Source organism: Nymphaea colorata, chromosome 11 (assembly GCF_008831285.2).
Source record: "Nymphaea colorata isolate Beijing-Zhang1983 chromosome 11, ASM883128v2, whole genome shotgun sequence".
NCBI lineage: Eukaryota > Viridiplantae > Streptophyta > Magnoliopsida > Nymphaeales > Nymphaeaceae > Nymphaea > Nymphaea colorata.
Genome location: NC_045148.1, coordinates 12,475,658 through 12,491,243, shown reverse-complemented (window position 1 = coordinate 12,491,243; position 15,586 = coordinate 12,475,658). Strand labels below are relative to the sequence as shown.

The 15,586-nt window shown below is 36.8% G+C and overlaps 2 protein-coding genes across 7 annotated transcripts in view; one reads left to right on the top strand and one right to left on the bottom strand.

Annotated features, from left to right (window-relative positions):
• The first annotated feature begins 6,312 nt into the window (after positions 1–6,312).
• Positions 6,313–15,586, top strand: part of LOC116264390 (U-box domain-containing protein 4) — a 66,648-nt gene continuing 57,374 nt past the window's right edge. For 3 of the 6 annotated variants that reach the window (XM_031644563.2, XM_031644562.2, XM_031644564.2), the window contains exons 1-3: positions 6,313–6,555; positions 6,654–6,764; positions 9,110–9,266. In XM_031644563.2, coding sequence (XP_031500423.1) covers positions 9,129–9,266 — 138 coding nt within the window. In that variant the 5' untranslated portion in view covers positions 6,313–6,555; positions 6,654–6,764; positions 9,110–9,128. Of the gene's footprint in view, positions 6,556–6,653; positions 6,765–9,109; positions 9,267–15,586 lie in introns of those variants that run through there. The other 3 variants (XM_031644567.2, XM_031644568.2, XM_031644566.2) reach the window with 1 other exon arrangement.
• Positions 9,278–15,586, bottom strand: part of LOC126410541 (secreted RxLR effector protein 161-like) — a 40,444-nt gene continuing 34,135 nt past the window's right edge. The window contains exon 2 of the mRNA XM_050080581.1: positions 9,278–10,917. Within this exon, the coding sequence (XP_049936538.1) occupies positions 10,247–10,917 (671 nt within the window). The 3' untranslated portion in view covers positions 9,278–10,246. The remainder of the gene's footprint in view (positions 10,918–15,586) is intronic.

The following is a 15,586-nucleotide window of genomic DNA, read 5'->3' as shown; positions in this document are numbered from 1 at the left end:
GTATGGTCCGTAACAGATCCCTCCTCCTTAAATTGAGCTTGTCCCCAAGATCTTTCAAAGGGGAAGCGGTGTACCACTAACTCATACTCTTCCCAAGAAGTCCTTCTATCGGGTCCCTCCCACTCTGCTAACACCTTGTGCCTTGTTCTACCCTACCGCTGCATGTATCGATGTTTGAGAATGTGGTAGGGGGTAGGCAGCTGGTCCAGTATTTGTTCAACCAATGTAGGCACGTCCCCTCTTGGATTATGAGATTTAGAATTTGCACACCACATTGAATATGGAACCCTTTCATTTCTTCCTCCTAAATTCTTTGTTAGTATATTTATTGCGCTATCATTTGTTGAACAATTGTCAACAGTAATTGAAAATAATTTTGATTGAATATTCTATATAAAAATGCATTCTGATAATGCATCGTACAAACTCTTAGCATTGTATGGTGCAAGTACATGTACAAAACTAAAGATATGAAAGTGCAACTACCAATTATTATCAATGTATTGACCTGTTGGACATAAATAACCTAATGTCTGTTGTGATGTCCACATATCACAAGTCAACAAAACTCATTGTGCATGATCATTTATAAACTCCCTTAACCAAATATTTTTGACTTTATACAATGACATAATATCTCTCTTTAATGTTTTTCTAGAAAATGGAATAAATATTGAATTACAAGATTAAAACCCTTTATTATATATTTTTGTTCCACCAACCTAAATCACAGTTTGTGTACTATTACTACTTTGACTATCAACTCTCTTGTATGATCCATATCAAATTTTTGTAATGCAAGAGAAATTGCACCAAATTCACTAGGTCAAAATGATAAAGTTTGTTGTATGTTATCAATTGCGTGTCTTTTAACATGTTTTCTTATGCCGACTTAAGTTCCCCATTCAATTGTTCACCACAATGCACGTATTTAGCTCTTACTTTTTCTTTATACTTAACTAGCTTAAAATCCGCCCACACAGGTGGGCTTCAATTTCAACAGAATCATTATCATTACCTTCATTTCCAACCACACCATATCTTATATCATTGAAGAAAACATGACTGACTATGCCAATATAACATAATCTACATTCAACAAGATTTCATAAATACATGCATATTGAAATATATGCAACATAAATACTCAAATATATGTAGCAAGAGAAAGGAATTAACAAGCATATTCAAGAGAAATGAACAAATACATGCATATTCAATATAAATATCTACATCAAAAGAGAAATGAACAAATACATGCACACTGAATCCAGCTTTGACTTTCACCTATGATTGCTTTGATGGCAAACAAGGTATTCTTTGTGATTTCTTGAAAGCAATCTCAGCATGTTCTCTTCTGACTCCTCGTTTGTTTTTGTTCACACACGAGTCATGATCAAGAAAAGTAAGCAGAGCCCACTTCTAAATAGTGAAGGTTATAATAGAATTTGCTAGAATCTACAGTAAATGGAAAAGGCAGTAACGATTTATAAGGTTTTAATTGTCTTTTTGCATGACGTCACAGCAGTGCTTGTTCTTGACTAAGAGCATTGCTACCAACTTCCATTCCAATGCAGTTGTTACAATTTTTTGAGATTTTTTGGAATGTCTACCAAAAATTCTATCTTAATTTATTTGCATGTAAAAGTTAACTAGCTTTCAATTTCCACAAAGAGGTTTAGCCACATGGAATCGAATCACCCCATTAACCAAGAATCAACACAATTGCCACAAAAAGGTTTAGCCATATAGTCGGCTAGCAAATTTTTCAAGAAACCATGTGGATTTCTGCAGGTTAACTCAAATCATGTCTGATCTCAAGAGAAATGATCGCAAGTATGAGATTGAGAAGAAGTGAGTCAGTTCATCAAGTCAGGGTAAGTCACAGGATGATGTGCTGTAGAATGACAAGAACAGTTGATCATCCCTCCTTAGAGGGTCACGCTACTTCATCACATGGTCATTCATGTAAAAATTCCAAATCTCTTCTTCCATTTTAATGAAAACAACTGCTTGATCCTATCTAATTCATATGGTATAAGACTTTTGTTTCTAAAGGAAGTACTCTTTTTTGTTTGTTCTTATTTTTTCTGTGGTGTGTTTTTCCTGAACTTAGACACACTTATAAAATGGTAATAACTTATTTCGTGAGATTATGCGATGTAACACTTGTTTTTATTTCAGGTCGGGTTGGAGCGGGTCCAGACCCGGACCCGCAACTTACCCGCGTGAGAGCCCGACAAGGGCTGTTCTCCCTTGTCCTCCTCTCGCTCTCCCCCTTCGTTGCCTCTCTTGTTGTTAGGGAGCTCCACGCAAAGAAGAAGCAGGTGGTCGAGGGTGACAGCGGCGACGCGTGGGCCAGCGAAGGAAGGGCGGTGGCGGTGCTGCTCTGGTAAGCCCTCCCAACCTCTCTCTGCCTCTTCTTCTCCTCTCTTCCTTCTTCTTGTTCTCCTCCTCCCTCTCTCGTTGCTTTCTGTCGACTCCCCTTCTGTCCCTCGCTCTTCTCTGTCATCTCTCTCTCTAGTCCGAGCTCCCTCCCGACATCTCTCATGTCCCCTTACTCACCCTCACGTTTTCTTCTTCCTTCTCATGCACTCTCACCCCCACTGCCGTCTTCTCCCTTTTTGTCTGAACTCTCTCTCTTTGTCTCCCCTCTCTGTCAGTGCCCTCTCTCTCATTCGTTTTCAGCTTCCCATACCACTACCGTGGGCCTTTTCTAATGACAGACCCTTTTTTGAACTCCCTTTTGTCAATTTTTGACTCTTTTATAGCTTTTTGGTCTATTTGTAGCTTGGAGACACATCTTTCCCCTCATAGCACTGACTAGAATGCATTGGTGGAGGTGGCACTGAGAGATTTTAGATGTTTGATAATCATGTGAACTCGTGAGGTGGCTACCTGGAGGATTGCAGCAGTCTAGACTCTAATATTGTGGTAAGCGAGGCCTAACCAAGCCTAAATCAGCTATTATTTTTTATTAGAGCATGTATAATTATTGATTTGGCATGCTAGAATTAAGAATTGATGATTTGAGATGCTTGTTAGCGACTTTGCTTTTTGGAAAAAGTTTAGGATTATGTTGAAGAAGCGTTGATTCATGTCTATAATGATCTTTTAAGCTTAAGGTGTTGATTTTCGAAGCTATTTGGAAATATGGTAGAGATTTTGATGTTGGTAAGAAGAATATGTAAGTTGGGTGTACTATTGGGAAGTCGCCTCAACTAAAAAAAGTTAATGAGAAATGTGTTAGTGATAGATTGATCGAAGCATTGAATTTTGACGTTTGGTGGCAACGTCAAAAAGTTAAGAGGATGCCTATTGGAGGGCTTGTAGGTTGACACTACCCCTCGACACCCTCTTGAAGCGATGACATTTACCTCAATGATTTTGTATTATATTTGTTTGGATCGTGAAACTAACTAGTAGAAATCTTATCTTTTGCTTATATCTGCAGGTACACCGGGCACGTCCCGTAAACCTTGAGCGACCAGATTCAAAGCTTGAAGCATTTTGAAGAGTTTTGTGGACACGCGACAAGTATGGCGGCATTCGAGGCAAATCCCTTCATGGGGCCAACAAAGCCTTTTGATGTTAAGCCCTTGGTCTTCGAAAATGTAAAGCGTAACCTCATATTAGAAACCTCTCTCTACTGGTGACTCAAAGTGGCACAGAGAGAGACATTTCTAATTTGTGAGGGATCCAACACAACCTGCTTGGCCTGTCAAGAAAATTAAAAATGGCCAGACCAGGCCTCAAACATGGTTGTCCTGACCCAGTACCCAGCCCGAACTGGCCCGTTAATAGTCGAGCTCGATAGCAGGCTGCCTCGAGTAGTTAACGGCAAGAAATAACCAGGTCAGGCTATTTGCTATTGATGAAGACTATGTTCAGTTGCCTGACATGAATTATGTAATAAATCTTGAACAAGGTGTCCTTCATACACTTCCACTAATGAATCATACGTCTCTTTCAGATATCAAATTCAACAATCTCAAGAAACGCAAGAACAAGGGATACTAAGAAAATCTATTGGATAAATGAGAAATACAATTTCAAATGATTATGTGATATATCTCAATTAACATATAAGTATTGATGGAATAGAAGATAATTGTGTTAACTTTTGTGAGACCATCAATAGTTCTAACTCTCAAAAGTAGATTGATGTCATTAATGAAAAGGTGAAGTCTATGAAAGACTGACATTTGAGTTATCGTTTCATTACCTATCTTATGAAACCCATTGGTTGGAAATGGATATTTAAAACCAAATGATATTCAAATGATTATATGAAAAAAATATAAAACTTGGCGCATTGCTATCTCATTTCATTCTGAGATAAAATTTTACGGAGTCAAAATTATATCCTTGGTGTTGTATGTCAATGATACACTTTTTGCAAGTATGGTGTAGACTTATCACATGATACTGGGAAATTTCTAAGAAAGAATTATGAAATGAAAGATATTAGTATCGCCTCTTTTGTATTAGTAATTAAAATATATTGAGATGGTTTCTGAAGTATTCTTAGACTATTACAAAAAAACTATATCGATAAAGTTTTAGAAAAGTTATTCATGAAGGATTGCAAACATAGTGATATTCACACTATTAAAAGAGATAAATTTAATCTAAAGCAGTACCCAGAAAGAGTTTGAAGTTAATGAAATAGAAAAAATTCCCTATGTCATGGCGGTTAGGAGTATGATGTATGTATAGGTGAATTATCAAGGAAATAATTCAGACTACTTTAGTGTCCATTGAAAACATTGTTAGGAACTCCATGATTATGGATCTGCTCATGTTGTGTTTTAACCAATGCTTTCATGAGCATACTATTCATCTAGGCATTGTACCATTTTAGGACTTGTTGGTTTGAGTGGAAGTTTGTATCAGGACACCTTTCGTTACAGACATATTGGCCTTTGGTTATGGGATAAAGTTTATGTTTTTAGTTCACTTTGAGTTTTTTTGTTTGTGATATTGCTAATGCAGATTAAGGTAAGATTACATTAATTATATTGATATGTGTGACCATTAATTGATTTGGCTATAGTGATCATAATCATTATCCCTTTAATCCTATATTAGTATGGTCCATAGACGAGATTGTTCAAGATGATAGTAAATACATTTGTTTTGAGTTTATAAGAAATTATGTTTTAATGCACGATTCTATTATGCATCTAAGTAAGAGATATTAGAAATCTACTTAGTGTGCCAATGTATGTCAATGATCACATATTGCAGGCTACATGAATAGAAAAGCCAATTAAAAGTGATCATAAAAGCTAGGGCCTATATAATCTCATTTGGTTGAACCAAGCGTAGAAAACAGCGACAATTCATATTCAGTTTATGATAGGCAAAAACCATTACTTACCATACATTACATGCTATTTGAATATAAAACCATTTAAAAGTGAACTTATAAGCCAAGGCATTGACCATCGTCATATATGTATATAAAGTTGAGAATATTCATATTTGCTTTATGATCCATTTGGACCATCATAAGTCTATAAAAAATGTTATAGTCCTTATGGCTCAAAGATTCCTTTGTGTGAGTTCTTCTAATCCCATCATAAAGGACTTGGTGTTAAGTGTCAAAAGTTTTTGGAAAATCTATTGGCCCATCTTGCAATCTTGCACAGATATCGGTAAGCTTCCACTGTCTTTTCTTTTGTGAAGAGCAAGTTTGTTTGTGCCATCACTGAAGTCCTGTTACCGGTTAAAAGAAAGTCCAACCCTTCAAGGCCTGACTAAAAGGACTGAATTTTTTTAACGTTAATAGGGCAAAAGCCGTAGAATAAGCGGAAGTATTTAATGTCCTTATGAGGTAAGGCAAGATCAAATATCAAAGACAAGCTTCGGACAAAGTGAAGTTGATTCCAGCCATCAAACACGTCACAGAGGAAGCAATGAGATGTAGCAGCTTTCCCTCCTCCCTCAGCCAGTGGCCTTGGTAAAACTCTGAACTTTGTGGATGGCCAAAACCCTGCCCTACCCACTACAACTGACAAGCGTCACTTACGTTTAAGTTAATAAACTTTCAATAACAAATATTAAGTGAAAACCTCACTTCTAAATACCTTATAATCGATTTCTTTCTTTGTTCCTTCCTACCTTGTTATTTTTTCCTTTTTTAAAAATCCTGTATCTTATTTATTATATTAATACTTTTGGTATTGTTGTCATCTATACAGAACGAAACTCTCTCGTCCTCCCTCAGATCTCTCCGAGTCTCCTCCGGTGTGCTATACAAAAAAAAAAAAAAGGAAATGAAACGTAAAATCGAAAATAGAAAAGGAGGCAGCTCGACGCTCTCCTCAGAATTCTTAGTAACTACCCAATTCACCCCTCTGCTTCTGTTCGTCACTTCTCCTTCCTTTCCGACCCCGCGCTCCTTCTCTCTGATTTTCTCCTTCCTGTTCTCTCTATCTCTTCGGGGGCAACTCGTCTCGCATTTGTCTCCATTATTTTCAACCTCCATCTTGGTTGTGGTTCTTCACGCACTCCTTTTTTCATCGTTGCATGGTGAAGGGAAGCCCTCAGGTTCTATTTTCCTTCTTTCCCATCTCGCCTCTGGGCTGATTTCGAATCTTAACTTTGAAGAAAAACCTTGATTTTTGAGCAAGGGTTTTCGATTCCAGATTTTGGCGTTAGGGCTTCCGTGATAAGGGTATGGAGGGGTTCGACGATGATGGTCCCTCCTCAGGAAAACCTAAAAGGCACCAGGGAATTTCGCGATGCTGGTTTCTCAGGTTGTTCTCTATTTGACCCTGGCTTCTGGTTCATATCTTTAGTCTGTGATGCACAAACCCAATTGCGTTTGTCCTTTAGAATAGCTGGATCTGGTTTTCAAATATGCGCCGGATGACTGGTTTAGGAACGACGAATGGATGTATCTTTTTCTTTTTCCTAGTCCCGTGCTTGCTGAAGATCCAAGTGTTTCTTCTTTTCACGTGTTGTCAATTTTTTTGTTTGGTGTTGAGTTTCATAATTGTTGCGGTTTTATTAGATCACTTCGCTTTCATTAACCCATCGCAAGTTACATGCATTACTGCCAACACAGCCAGGGGAAAGAGCATGGCGCTGTTTGATCGATCTGTGGGTCTTACAAATTTTGGACGGAATAATTAGCAGAAAACGTTACCTCAGTCATCCTGATGGAACGGCAGTCCTTTTCGTTTGACTACCCTGACCAATCGTTGTAAGACTTTGTACTGGAGAGCTGATTACGTGTTCCTTCCATAAACACCAACTGAAACCATGCGGTGTACGAGCAACTCAGAAATCGACGCATGTTTGATATCTCCTGCGAACTCGTTTGGGATATTCTTGCCCAGATATAGTTTTTAACAAAAACAAACTCAATTCAATTATTTTGTCATCGTAGCTGTTTGGGAGAGTGCTGGTCACTCCACCAGTTGGAGGTGCTTGTCAACCCTGCAGAATATCTTAGTGTGGTCTGTTTGAAGGCAGCATAGTTATTATCTTGTTGATAAAGAAAATTGTCTTCTTATCATCTCTAACCTAGAACGGATTCACTCTTGGATCTGTTTCCTCACAATTAATATGCAGTAGTTTCTGTCTCTTGTCACTACAATTTTCCGTTGCTATTTAATTAATTTATTACATTCCATGTACCAGAATTTCTATAATCACATTCTTTACATCTTTAAACTTAGCTACTGTAAGGATGAAAAGACAGCTGCACTTTGCGTTTAGTCTTTTGCTTGGTTTCCTGCATTTGTGATGAATGCAGATGTGGATTAAGCTGAGACGATTAACATTTCAAAGGCAGGATTTAGGTTTAGTAATGCTGTCTCTTCCTAACTTCAGTTTTATAGTAGAGGGTAGATTAGTTTGTTGTTTGCTCATACAATTGAGTTCAATATTGTTGTTGTTGCTGTTTCATTTGACACAAGTGCCAGTAGCTGCAGAACTGGAAATGGCTTCTGGTCAATCATTGCATATTAATCATTGTCATTCTCCTTGTAAATGATCTGTTTTATCAAAGGTTCTCAAGCTCTTTTGCTATCTTTTCTGTGTAAATAATTGTTGTTCTATGCTTGCATGTGCACATGCATCTTCACCTCTGTGTTTATGATTTAGTTTACTCTCATCTAAAGTAGTAGCTTGAGGTAATATGGTTGTTTTTTGCTTTCTGATGCTCATTCACATGCTTCATACATTAATATATTGAATACCTGATCAGCTTTTTGCATATACTAAGAATGAGTTTTTTGTTATTAACGCATAAGCTCATTACTTATCCACATGCGTCATAGTCATACATATATTAAGAATTAGTGCTCAAGGAGCCTGAGCTAGTTATCCCAGGCTGTACTCTTGTTTATGCTTCAGAGTTTAGGTTGTCCTGATGTTTACACCATTTATGTTGTTGAAATGTGCCCACACTTGCATAAGACCTCTAGGCTTAGCTGGTTACCTATGCTGGCTATTAATATGTGATCGGTGACTTCAAAACACCCAAGCCCTCTTGGATACTCAATGGACTAGTTTCTTTGCCACTTTTGTCTTTTGCTTTTGCAATCTAAGATATAATTTTTTCTTTTCTTTTTCTTCTTCTAGTTCTGTGATATGAACTAGTTTCTTTTTCTGTTCTCACTCATATTCCTTTCCATCATTCTTTTCTAATGCTGCTTGTAATTGGTATTAGAAGCATGTATATTTTTGTATTTTGTGTATTTATGAGTTATAGGCTTGTAGCTAATGTTGTAGTTCATACGTATTATACTTGAATGATTGAAAGAATTTGTATTTGCTTTGCATATATATGTATGAGCTTCCTAGTAGCTTTCTTGTGAAATTTTAATAGATGACTGTTTTATGACCAGCAAGTTTGATTGTGTTGAGGCCGAACAAGGTTGATTATGTTGAGGAATTATTCTGTAGAAAAATCAAATGGGTTATTTTGTTAATGCTTTAGTTTAGTGACTTTAGTCTTTAAGGCCTCCGCAGCTTAGGCTTCATTTCCTTTGAAGAGAAACATCTTGCACGTACTCTCTCCTTGGTAAAATGAGTTCCCCCCAAACTCTTTTTTTTGACTTTGTTTAACACAAGAAGTGTTCCAATATTGCAGACAACACACGGTTTGATGGATGCCTCCCAATATGCATTTTTTTGAGAAACGTGTTGCCGAACAGGTTGAACTGGGTGGTTTGGATGATCCTGGTGAACCACTTGTTGGGTTTGATGATGAGAAATATCGGTTTTCTTCAATTGGAGTGATCAAGGAGGTGGGATATTGTAAATTGTAACATAGCAAGTTGCTTAATCCATGGTTATTTTGCTTGCTGAATTCCCAGTAGTGTACTTAAATTTTTAGTTGACTTACTAATCCAGTTGGTTTGCTCTTTGATTACAAAGCTTGTTAACTTTGTCGCTTCGCTGCAGTTATTGTTTATACTTTATACCATTAATTTCCTTTTCTCTTATGGATTTTGTGGCCTTCATTATTGTTATTGTGATTGAAATTATTGACATCGTCACAGCCATATCCATAACTAGATGTCTTTTTAGCAGATAGGTTGAAGGTAGTTGTCTGAGCATCTTACAAGGAGGCCTGAATTTCCTGTATTGAACTTGCATCATGGCCCGACTATATGGCCAATGTTGAAGCTTGGTTTCACAAGCTTTATCGACCCAAGGAACTGTAAATCAGGCCCAAAGAGACAAATACTTCAAGTAAATCTGTCTTGAAGCTTCCACCAACAAGTCAAACTCACAAGCCCTCAAACAAGAGGTGAAGAAGAACTTGAATTAATCACAATAAGAGATACATAAAGTAGGCTAAAAAGCCATATGAAACAATAGAGAAGCTGCCCTATTTATAGAGGAGAGGGCCAAAGAGAAGAAGGAGGAGGCAGTCCCAACGACTAGAAATCTAGCCGTTGGGACTAGTCTCCCTCTAGGTAAAACAGAAAAAGGAGAAGGATAAAAGGGAGAAAACAGAAAATAAACTAAAAGAAAAGATACATAAAGAAAGTAAAAATTACATAAGTGTCCTAAGTACCCAAAAGATATAAAATATATATATACATATAAAGCATATATTAGATGACTAATATATGTGATATATATAAATATCTATATGTATATATTTGGGATACATACATTCTAACACCCCCCCTCAAACTTACGGTGTGATAACTGAAAGTTTGCCCAGGAGAAATTTAAATCTTGCAGCGGCAAGAGCCTTTGTGAAGAAGTCGCCAAGCTAATACTCTGATGGAACATAGGAGAGATCAATATTCTTCTGAAGGAATTCTTCACGAACATAATGACAATCCATCTCTATATGCTTTGTTCTTTCGTGAAATGTGTGATTGCTAGCAATATATATTGCACTTTTGTTCTCACAACAAAGCTTGACAGGATCCTTGATATGAATTCCCATATCTTTCAGTAAGCTTTTGAGCCACACTATCTCCATTGTTGTAGTTGCCATTGCACGATACTCAGCTTCTGTTGATGATAGTGACACCTTATTTTGTTTCTTGCATCGCCAAGAAATTAAGGAATCACCTAAAAACACACAAAAACCAGTGGTGGAGTGCCTATTATTGGGATCTCCACCCCAATCAGCATCTGTATAAGCAACTAATTCTAATAGAGAGGAGGAAGACAAAAATAGTCCTTTGTTGATAGTGCTTTTCACATAACGGACAATCCGCATTGCCGCTCCTATGTGCACTGAGGTGGGTCTTTGCTGAAATTGGCTTATCACATGCACAACATGAGCAATGTCAGGTCTGGTGATGGAGAGATAAGAGAGAGCGCCAACTATTTGCCGAAAAGGAGTGGGATTCTCCAATATCTCTCCATCATCAATTTTCATTTTTACTCCCAGTGCTTCTGGAGTATCCACAACTTTGTCATCTGAAATACCTGTTCTGTCAACTAATTCACTAGCAAACTTCATTTGAGAAAGAAGATAACCCTGCTTGCTATAAGCAACTTCAATTCCAAGAAAATAAGTTAGTCTTCCCAAATCAATCATTTGAAAACATTTGTTAAGAAAATGTTTTACCTCTATAATCCCTTCATCATCACTCCCAGTAATAACCATATCATCAACATACAATAATAAAACAATTACACCTACGGAGGTGGTTTTTACAAACATGGCAGTATCAGAGTAGCAAGATTGAAAACCTTGATTAAACATGACACTACTAAACTTGTCAAACCAGGTTTTGGGAGCTTGTTTTAAACCATAAAGGGCTTTCTTTACACGTAAAACTTTGTTTTGAGGTAGATCAAAACCAGGGGGAGCACTCATGAAAACTTCTTCCTGTAAGTGACCATTTAAGAAAGCATTTTTAACATCCATTTGAAAAATAGTCCAATGTTTAACTGAAGCAATGACAATAAGAGTTCTAACAGAAGTCATGCGAGCAACAGGAGCAAAGGTTTCTTCATAATCAATCCCATATTCTTGAGCATATCCCTTGGCAACAAGTCTGGCCTTATATCTTTCTGAGGTTCCATCGCTTCTAGTTTTGATTTTATATATCCATCTACAACCAATAGTCTTTTTCCTCGTTGGTAGAGGTACAATGCCCCAAGTCTCATTGCTTTCAAGAGATTTAAGCTCAAGATTCATGGCTTCAATCCAATTGAGATCTTCTTCCATAGCTTCAAGGTAAGAAGATGGCTCATAAAAAGAATGATGTGCCATAAGACAAGCTCGAAATTTTGGAGAAAAAGACTCGTAAGAGATAAATCTTTGAGGAGGCCTAATGTGCCTTTGGGATCTCTTAGGAAGAGATTGATTAGTTTCTTGATTTTGGGGATCTCTACTTCTATAAACTAAGATCTCTTTTGGAGGAACCGTACGAGTAGAATTATCGTTGTTGACTTCTTCAATTGGCACTTCTACAACTTTATCGGGTTCATCATCATCAATATCATCGTCATCATCAATATCATTAGTCCAAAGAAAAGTATAATCTTCTAGTTTCTTGGGTTCATCTTTGAAACCATCTTCATTTTCTAAAAAGATCACATTTCTAGAAACATAAACTTTACCTTTTTCAATATCATAACATCTATAACCCTTTTGAGTTTTGGAATACCCAATAAAAACACAAGAAATAGTTTTGGAAGAAAGCTTATCGTCTTTGTCACTTAACACAAAACATTTGCAACCAAAGACTTTAAGTTTATTGTAATTAGGTTTAACATGGTGAAGTTTTTCAAAAGGAGAAATATGTTTCAAAAGTTTGGTAGGCATTCTATTAATTAAATAGGTTGAAGTCAAAACAGCCTCAGCCCAAAAGTTTTTGGGAACATTTTTAGATAAAAGAAGGGCTCGAGTAGTTTCAAAATTTCAATAATGTGCCTATGTTTACGCTCGGCCACTCCGTTTTGTTGTGGAGTGTTAGGACAAGATCTTTGATAAACAATGCATTTTTCTTTTAGAAATTGTTGAAATTCATTTGACATAAGTTCTCCTCCCGAATCACTTCTAAAGATTTTGATATTTGAGCCAAATTGGGTGCAGATCATGTTGTAGAAATTCTTAAAGTTGGTGAAAACCTCCGATTTATGTTTGAGAAAGTAAACCCAAGTATGCCGAGAATAATCATCAATAAAGATCACATAGTACAATAATCCTCCTTTTGACATAATAGGAGCGGGTCCCCACACATCCGAATGCAAATCAAAAGATTTTTGGGCAATAAAGTTTCTATTATCAAAAGGTAAGGCTTTCATTTTAGCCTTAATACAATCATTACAATCAAAGTTCTTTTGACAAAAATTCTCCATGAAGGGAAGATTAAACATTTTTTCTTTATTGGAATGTCCAAGTCTTTGATGCCAAGTTTGAATGTCACATTCTTTGGAGATATTGCAAGATGGTCTTGAAAGGTCCAAAAAGTCTATGTAGTAGAGATCTTTTGTTCTAAAACCTTCCTCAATCGTCTTCTTGGATACTCGGTCTTGTATCAAACATTTGGATTGTGAGAAGATTATTATCAAAACCAAGGTCGGTTATTTGAGAAACGGACAATAAATTTAAACTTAATTTAGGAATGTGTCTTACTTGAGGTATTTTTAAAGTTTTGGATCCAAAAGCTAGGTCAAGATTTCCAATAAAATCAATTTCAAGAGAAGTACCATCCGCCGTTTTCACAAAGGAATAAGAATCATTTTTAGTGGATTCGGTGAGAAGGGATCCACAAGGAGTCATATGAAAAGATGCACCCGAATGAATAATCTAAGAATACTTACTTGAAGAAGTAGATGCCACGGTAGCTCCCAAAGTTGAAGGTGTGCCTCGTCCCTTTAGAAAAGGTTGAAGAGCACTTATGAGTTGATCAAGTTGGAATGAGCTTGCTTCTTTTCTTTCTTCTTGAATTGGAGCCGCAACATTGCTTCTTTTGTCAAAAGTTCTTAGTTTTGGACATCTTGGCTTGGTATGTCCTTCTTCTTGACAATGATAGCAAATAACTTTTCTTTTGCTCCTTCATTTGTACGATTGAAGTGAGGAGGTCTATAAGGTCTCAAATGGGCCCCCGCCTAGATGTGGCAAGCACATTGTTGACTTTCTCTTTATGAAGAAAAAGACGATTTTCCTCCATTTGAAACTCCGCAATAGCCTCATTCATAGATGGTGTTTTAGAGCGATGAAGTAAAGCTGTTTTAACACCATCAAATTCAGGTCTAAGACCTATAATAAACTTGTAAAACTTGTCACGTTGTATTTGCTTTTCTCTAAGAATAAGATCTTGTGTCCAATGTGGTTCAAAAATACTTAATTCATCATACAATTGATCCATTTCAGCCACATAATCTTTAATGGATCTATCTCCTTGTTGAAGATTGTGAATTTTGAGTTGAACATGATGCATATAAGCAACATCTCTCATGGTATGAGTTTTCTTTAGATATTCCCAAGCTTCTAGGGCAGAATTTAATTTAGAGATTTGCCCGCTAGTAGCATTGTCAACACAAGTCAAGATCCAAGTAATAATTTTGTGATGACCAACACTCTATTCTTCCCATTTCTTGTTGTATTTCGCCACTACTTTTTCTTTTTCGGTTCCATCTAATTCCATAGCTCTTCCATCAACGACTTTAGTAAAGACTAGTTGTGGTTCAAGTTTTGTCCCATCAACTAGTCCCCAAAGGCTTTTACTACGAATAAAATGTTCCATAGTTCTAGCCCATTGTATATAGTTTGTTGATGAGAGTTTGGGAAATGGAAAAGATGAGACTTTGTAATCCATGATCAAAATGAACAAGGTAATTCCACTTACAAGTTATGACGAAGCTGGCTGCCACGTGAGAGGAAGTCCACGGCAATAAAAGAATCCAGTCACCCTCCTTCTTGTATAACACTTGTATGTTTGAGATGACGAAAAAATAAATAAAAACAGCCACAATCTTCACCACCAACAGAGGCCAGCAAAATAACACCTCAGCCACAATCTTTACCACCAATAGAGGCCAGCAAAACAGCACCTTCTTGTGTCAATAATCAGCCAGCAATAACGTCGAGCACTTGGAGTGCTTCACGGCTCCAAAGAAGGAGTAAAAGCTGAAACTTCAAACTTAAGGACCGCTAGATGAATATCCAAAACCCGGCTTTGATACCATGTAAATCAGGTCCAAAGAGACAAATACTTCAAGTAAATCAGTCTTGAAGTTTCCACCAACAAGTCAAACTCACAAGCCCTCAAACAAGAGGTGAAGAAGAACTTGAATTAATCACAATAAGAGATTAATAAAGTAGGCTAAAAAGCCATATGAAACAATAGAGAAGCTGCCCTATTTATAGAGGAGAGGGCCAACGAGAAGAAGGAGGAGGCAGTCTCAACGGCTAGAAATCTAGCCGTTGGGACTAGTCTCCCTCTAGGTAAAACAGAAAAAGGAGAAGGATAGAAAGGGAAAAACAGAAAATAAACTAAAAGAAAAGATACATAAAGAAAGTAAAAATTACATAAGTGTCCTAAGTACCCAAAAGATATAAAATATATATATACATATAAAGCATATATTAGATGACTAATATATGTGATATATATAAATATATATATGTATATATTTGGGATACATACATTCTAACAGGAACATTGTATGCAATGTTTTAGAACTCAGTGACATGGGACTCCACTCATGCATCATTGACTGGTGACTCTACGGGTTAACTTGGTCCTTTCTTTAAGGTTTTCTAACTAATGTTTCTAAATGCACCTTCAATTCATTGGTTTTTTGTAAGCCATATCTCTTATGTAAAGAATATTCTTATAAATTTCTTGAGATTTCAATGTCTAATATTTTTCAGAAAAAATGAGTTATGTAATGAAAAGAAAATCCAAGGAAACTTCAAGAAGAAAGAGGAAGTGTGCCATGCTTTTTCTAAGCAGATCAGTAGGAACCTTTTTATTTCACTGTTACTCTCAACAAGTGGGAGGTTTCAATAGATGTAGGAGTGTTGCATGTTTCGTACCACTATCAGAGACTATGATATTGTCCAGATTATTTGTAAGGTTGTTACAGGCCGAGTTCAAGCTGGGCTGGGCTAGCTCGAGCTCGGGTTACTATGCAA